The 7,394-nt window shown below is 45.0% G+C and overlaps 1 protein-coding gene across 2 annotated transcripts; it reads left to right on the top strand.

Annotated features, from left to right (window-relative positions):
• Positions 1-6,035: 6,035 nt before the first annotated feature.
• MYF6 (myogenic factor 6) lies at positions 6,036-7,077 on the top strand (the record flags this gene model as incomplete). Of its 2 annotated transcripts, none has more annotated exons than XM_079549244.1 (3): positions 6,036-6,554; positions 6,757-6,841; positions 6,959-7,077. In XM_079549244.1, 3 exons carry the CDS (start codon positions 6,036-6,038, stop codon positions 7,075-7,077), a joined length of 723 nt encoding a protein of 240 aa, XP_079405370.1. The 2 variants fall into 2 exon arrangements, with proteins under 2 accessions (XP_079405370.1, XP_079405369.1); XM_079549243.1 differs by having other exon boundaries at positions 6,751-6,841.
• Between the last annotated feature and the right edge of the window lie 317 nt (positions 7,078-7,394).

The raw sequence follows: 7,394 nt of genomic DNA, 5'->3' as shown, positions 1-7,394 counted from the left end.
ATACTTATCAGAAGACTGATGTGTCCACCAAAGGAACTCAAGCAAGCAGTAATAATGTACATGAGACAAGCTTTATTTGTTCGTGTGACAGCAATGTGGGTATAGGAAAGCAGAAGAAATGGAGAACAAAATCTCAAAATACATATAATGGAGAGATCAACACATATGAGCTAAATTCTTTGTCTACACAGACAGAGCAATACTCAAAATACAATTAACAAAAACTTGAAATTACAGGTGACAGAATATGTATACTACCTCACAAGGAATGGAGAAATCCAAAGGACAATCACAGGACTGCATTACTTCCAATACTTTGTTTACATTTTGGAAAGAAAACTATCTCAGGATATTCTCATTTCAGATGTTTATGCATTTAAAATCCACATGTGCGTGGAATAATTAAGGACTGTCTTAATGCAGCACCAAGAATTAAGTCAGACCAAGCAATGCCTACATTTGACTACAGCTGGTTAACTTTGTTAGCCAAGTAATCAAAGAGCTCATTAAATTGGCACATCCATGTGTCAAAAAGTATTTGACAATTGATTGTGAAACAGATTAATACAATTTATTTATAAAATGTGATAATTTCAACATAATCATCTCATGGTTTTCTGATGTGCTGTGTCTTAAGCAATGCCTATGTAATTGCTGGGAAGGGAGCTTTACACATCCATGACCTTCACTGGATCTTCACAGTTTCCAAACTCCACTCCTCTGTCCCTCCAGTTTCCCAATGAGGAGCCCTGAAAAAATTCCACATGAGCTCCAAAAAAGAAAGCGGCCATTTTCCTACCTCCTGAGCTCTTATTTTGTCCATGAACAGCAGGGATATGATTAGGCTGAGTACTGGATGTAGAAACAGTCTTTCTTTCACTTACAGAACTAAATTGTGTGTGTATTTTAATTATCGGTACTATGATTCAACTATTGTCCATTTTACTGAGATCAGGTTCAGACCTCACTGTCATGTTCTGAAACTGTGGAGTGTGAAAATGCACTCTGTGCTTCTAACAGCTTATAGACTTAACAGCCAAATAAGTGTATGACTGTAAAATGATCTTTCATGCTTTTACAGAAAATCTGATGGCAAAAAATATGATTATATAGCACATAATGTGTGCTGTATCACTCATCTCACACTTCCTTTCCCCTCTTGTTTTGCCTAACCAAAAGTAGGAGAGGTCTATAATCACTGCAGCTTCTCTTCCCGGACAGAACCATGGAAAATGCCTGTCCCAGACAGCAACAGTGTAATGGGCTTCTGGTTTCTGATTGGCACTCCCTCCTCCCCAGGAAAATGTCTTGTAGTAAAATAAATGTGTTTGTGCAGTGGTGACTATTTGTCACTGTAGACCCTGACACAGGCATTAAAGCATCTGCCATTTAGAACTGTGTCTCATAACTGCCCAACATGAGAGCTGTAATGAAATCCTACCTTACCATCTTGAACTAGAGGAGTCTGTTTAGTTAGCGAAGTTGCACCTCTCAGATGATAACAGGGCTGTAACTGATATGAACACTAAAGTCCATATCCAATCAAAGGAAAACAGCAATGATTTGGAACAGCTATGGACCCAAGGACTCTGTGAATATTTTCAGCTCTGCCCCTACAAAGATTGTTTAATTATATGAAGGCATCTTTTTCAGATCTCGACCTTTCTGACTTTGTGTCTCCACAGAACGTTTGCTAATCCAGTTGCCAAACTTGCATTTGAGATAGATGCTCCCTCTTGCTTACAAGTTCTCTGAAATGGACACACACAGAACACACACTTCCTCTGGTCATTTTGCAAACCTCCACTGAGAGACTATGTGAGTTTATGGTTATGAAAATAACATTTCTTCAGACAAGCAGAATTTGAACAGTTAAGGAATTAACAGAATGTAGGTAAGCAAAAGTCAGCTTGCGGTCTAACAATATATATATATAAATGAAAATCAAAAATTAAACCTGTTCCATGTTACTGACCACACACTACTGTAAAGTTTGTGTATTTTAAGGTACAAAGAGATAACCCAGGCTCAGCAGTGCTACTACATACCACAGACCATGGACTTCAGTAATCTTCATTCCAGCAGCAGGAATGATTCTTCCATGAATTACAGTGAAGTTCTTTTGCTTACATTTTCCAGAAGCCATTGTCAGCATAAGCAAATCTGGTCCCCCACAGGGTCACTGCTATCCAGATTTCCAAGAAAACTTGAAGTATCTAATTTCTGTTCACCCAGCATTTCTTTGGGGTTAAACATGCGTCCTTCAGCAGCTTAGACATCTTCTGCACACCAGTTTTCTCATTACAGTTTCCACATGTCTCAGACATTTGAAACATCTCTAGAATGTGAAGATCTGCTTAAAACCTCCTTCTTAAAGGAAAGGAGAAATTAAATGTCTCATTCTTTTTTGCTTTTGCAATCCTTGGCATAATATACTACTTCCACCGTGAATTTTGTAGAGCAGCAACACATCAAGGTTTTCTATAATTCTTAACAATTAACTGTGATTATCGGTACATTAGCAGACAGGGTATGTACATCAGGATCAGGCATGCAGAAATTGGTAATGCCAATACGTCATGTTTCAGAGTGAGAAAACCCAGGTGACACATTCTTAGAGCTCCCTGTAATGAGTATCAAAAGTGCAGTAAGTGGTGACTATTCAGAGATTGCTCCGTAAGGATGCTCCTGACAAAATAAAATAAGAATGTAAACACACATATAGGTATTTGAGTGCACCACTTAGCAAATCAGGAGGAATAGCAGATAACTAACCCTTAAATAGCTTAAACTGGTGCTCTAACTATACAACATGCAGGTAACAAGTGGCAAAAAAAAAAACACAAACGTGGATATTAGCATAATCCCCAGATAGGTCACCTAGCTTCACATGAATATACTGCCAAACTCAGGTGATAAGATCTTCTGTGTGAATGGGAAATCACTGAGAGCACGACAGGAAAAAGAGTGAAGAAGAAAAAGGGGATATTTGGAGTGGCATGCGAGGCCCTGTGGTCCAAAATAAGAAAATATTTTTCTGTAATTCTAGATTAGATTTCTGCTCAAATCATAAGATGACCTTGATTCAAGAATGACTTTGGCATTATCAGCTCATCACAATTATATAAAAAAATCTAGAATTCATTTGGAGGAAAGAGTAACTGAGGTCCTAGAGATCAGCCATGACAGAAAATGCAATCTAAGTTTCTTGGATTTGGGGTCATCTTGACTTAATATTTCCTTGGTAGGACAACAGATCTCATACATCAGCAAAATACAGTACATCTCATCTGTTTCTCTGTGTTTGCAAATGTACTTAAAGTACCGCAGCTTTCTGCTGGAAGGAGTAACAATTGGGTAACATACAGTCTTCACAGACTGAGAGCAAGTTTTCCTGTGAAGATCTGTGAAGTAGCAGTTGATACCTTACAGATGGACTTCCTCATTGATGCCCATTCCAGTGCCATGCCCAGTTTTTCTTGTTCATATATTTTTCTTCCAATACAGATGCAAGGTGTGAGAGAAAAAAGGCAAGCACCAATTGCTGACCCCTCCATTTGTAATGCTTTTGTAATGGTGAAAATTATTAAGGGTACTTTGTTCATATAAGCTATGGTTGCTTGCTAGCTGCTGTGCTGACCAAGGAGCTAGAATAGGAGAAGCAACACAATGGCTAAAGCAAAATCAAAGTTGCTTACATGAAGGGGAAATGGCCAATTTCACTCAAACTAAAATTCAGTTACAATTGAGAAGAGTTTTGCTCAATAAAGGGCTACCTCTGTTGTCCCCACATTACTTTGAGGAACTAGGTCTGTTTATTCCAGCTCTCAATGAATCAATGCTGGAAAGAAAGAAAGAACTTTTTGTTTCCTGCTTAAAGCAAAAAAAAAAAAAAAAAAATCTGTTGACAGCTGAAGGAGCATCTGGCTCCTCAACTTCTACTTTCCCAACTCCCTTAGTCAAGTTAAAACTCTCCAAGAGGACATTTTATGAATATTTCTCCCAAAGTTTTCATTTGTGTAAATTGATCTAATCTCTGTCTTATTCCAAACACCTCCAGATCAGCAGTGAAGAAACTAAAGATTAAAAGAAAAAATAATAATACTGTAACGAAAAGTATTTTAAGTGACGAGCATGCATAATTTATTTATTACTATTATAATTAACAGTGTGGGACTAACATTCCTCTAACACTGAAAGGCACATAATTGCAAGGAGCAACTCTTCCCTCAGTAAATGGCAATCCACATGAGAAACACACGGGATGGGTACAGGCTGACATTACATCCCTTTTTAAAGGTAGAAAATTAAATCACAGGAAAATTCAGTGACTGGTCAAAGGTCAAACAGAAAACTAATTGCAGAGCTGGGAAACTGAGAAACTGTGCCTTATGTTCAACTCCTTAATTGTAAGGCTAACCAATATATATATATATATATATATGTATGTGTATACATATATACAACTTAGTGCTGGAACATAAATATCCAAGTTAGTTTCACAGGGAACAGGCTGCATTTCTCTGTCTCATCCAAAACTGGGTATCGTCCTACCTGATTAAACCAGGAACTAGGTCAATTTTAACAATATTAATTTGGTTGAAACAAAAATCATGGCTACTGTCCACTATTTTTGTACTCAGAAAAACTGGTTTGCAATCAGTTTTGGAGAAAGACAAGTCAGTGACTGATTTTAATGTAGCTTTTGACAACTGAACGAAAATGCCACAGTTACTTCACAAAACTATGAAATTAGAAGCTAGCTGTGAGAGATATCATGGTACTACAGGGGCTCATCTACTCCTCGTGTATTATTGAGTTTATCAGAGCAAATATGCACACAGACACAGAGAAATATACCTACTTATCCACACACATATATACACGTGTGTGTGTGTCTGTAGATACAAACACATGCATGTGTATACACATATATCTATTTTTACATAAGCAGTGAGAAATTACATGTCACGTAAGGATCTCAAGGCAGACCAGTGAAAGAAGCAATACAAGACATTTTCCCACACTTTCTCTTTCTTGAGGTGAGATGTGACATTACAGTATATCTTAACAGAGGGAGATCACAAGCTCCGTTTCTGTCTCGGGGGCCAGGAAGCTCTGTAAGTCTTGCCAGGCCCAAGGGATTAAGCTGCAGTTTCAACAGATGCCTGGGCTTTGATTGCCCTAGACACTGTCAAGGACAGGGGCTGTCCGGAGAGCCCCATTAGGCTGTAACCCAGTCACCTGAATTCACTTCTGTCATCTCCCAGGAAACATCGGAAAGTTCAAAGGAAAACACTGCACCAGGGTGTGATAACCACAGGTGCTTCAGCTCTGCAGCACGGCTCTTCCTTGGCAACCTTCCCCCATGTGTGGAAGAACAGTGAGACTGGCTCCCAACCTTGGGCTGGCTGTGGGTCACAGGAATGGCATGCTTTGAGGGGGCTGAAGGAGTAGCAGGGGCTTCTCAAAACATTACTGCTTCTGTTTGGACAACCATGGCTGCCTTTGAAAGCCTTCCTTACAAACCTGTACTTAGCACTGCGGTAAGAAGTGTGCAGTGTGTGTATGGTGAGTATCTGGCCGCGTGTGTGTGGCAGGGGAGGGCTCCGTGGGCAGCTCTGTGTCTGTGTTCCCTGCCAGCCTTCAGCAGAGCTGCCTGCTGTGCTCGGACACAGCTCCCCAAACCCCCTCCTCACCTCGTCATCCCAAGTTCACAGGCCTTCGGGGGGCATTTTTCTTTGTCATTTGTTTTCCTTTTTTTCTTCTCTTTGCCTCCCTCCCCATGTTCCCCCTCCTTCCCAGCCTTCTAAATAGGAGATGTTCTCAGGACAGCGCCCAGGAGACTGGCTGGAATCAGTTTTGGAGGGTGATGCACCGCGACAGCTAAAAGTTGGATAGGGTTTCAGCAGCTCCTATATATAAAGCAGTGGGGACTTATGTCACCGCACTAATTAAATTCCATCTGGGTTGCTCCTCGGGGTGTTTTTGAGCCTGCCACCCCACTGGAGCAGGCAGAGGGGCCCAGGGACAGCATGATGATGGACCTTTTCGAAACCGGCTCCTATTTCTTCTACTTGGACGGGGAGAATGGGGCCCTGCAGCAGCTGGAGATGGCAGAGGGCTCCCCGCTGTACCCGGGCAGCGACGGCACCCTGTCCCCGTGTCAGGACCAACTGCCGCCGGAGGCCGGCAGCGACAGCAGCGGCGAGGAGCACGTGCTGGCCCCGCCGGGCCTGCAGCCCCCGCACTGCCCCGGCCAGTGCCTCATCTGGGCCTGCAAAACCTGCAAGAGAAAGTCGGCCCCCACCGACCGGCGGAAAGCGGCCACGCTGCGGGAGCGGAGGAGACTGAAGAAGATCAACGAAGCCTTCGAGGCTCTGAAAAGGAGGACTGTGGCCAACCCCAACCAGCGGCTGCCCAAGGTGGAGATCCTCAGGAGCGCCATCAGCTACATTGAGAGGCTGCAGGACCTACTGCACAGGCTGGATCAGCAGGACAAAATGCAGGAGGTGGCTTCGGACCCCTTCAGCTTCAGCCCCAAGCAGGGAAACGTAAGCACGGCGGCCCGCGCCCCGGCACCCAGCTGCGGGCCTGCGCTCCCCTCCCTCCTTCCCCTCCTCCTCCCCCCGACGGGGGGCTGACGGCCGCGGGAGGGGGGGGGGGGGGCGGGGGAGAACAGGGGGGGATGGGGGCCGGGGGAACGCGCCTCGCTAACGCAGCCTTCCCTCTCCCCGCGCCCCGCCGCAGGTCCCCGGCTCCGACTTCCTGAGCACCTGCGGCTCCGACTGGCACGGCGCTTCCGACCATTCCCGCGCGCTGGGGAGCAGCCCCAAAGCAGGTAACGGCCGCCGCGCTCGGCGCTCATCCGCAGCCCGGCGCCCCCGCCCTGTGACGGCTCCCCGCGGCCTCGTTGCCGGCCGCGCTCGCTCCCTAACCCCTCTCTCCCGCCGAGCAGGGGGCTCCATGGTGGAGTCGTCGGCCTCCAGCAGCCTGCGCTGCCTCTCCTCCATCGTGGACAGCATTTCCTCCGACGAGCCCAAGCTGCCCGGCGCGGAGGAAGTGGTGGAGAAATGAGCGCCGCGGCGGTGCGGCCGCCTTGGGACACGCTGCCCTCGGAGACCCGAGCCGCACGGACTCTTCTCTCACCCCTCTTTGTATCTTCCGTTTTGTTTTCTTGAAGTTTTGTCCCACAGACCACCCCCCATCCCCCTTTTTTTTTTTTTTTTGTTTTTTAATTATTTTTAACTGACGGTACTTAGCGTTGTACCGGCGGAGCGCTCGCCCTGCGCCCAGCCGAACAGTCCATTCCTGTCAGGGTGAAGCCGTTTGGCTGCGTTTCGTCTGCGTCGTGCTCAGAGCGTCCCCGCCTCGTTTCGCGTCTTGTAAATAAT

Source organism: Tetrao urogallus (genome assembly GCF_951394365.1).
Source record: "Tetrao urogallus genome assembly, chromosome: 1".
NCBI lineage: Eukaryota > Metazoa > Chordata > Aves > Galliformes > Phasianidae > Tetrao > Tetrao urogallus.
The sequence above is the reverse complement of the archived record's forward strand: the minus strand, read 5'-3'. Positions and strand labels throughout refer to the sequence as shown.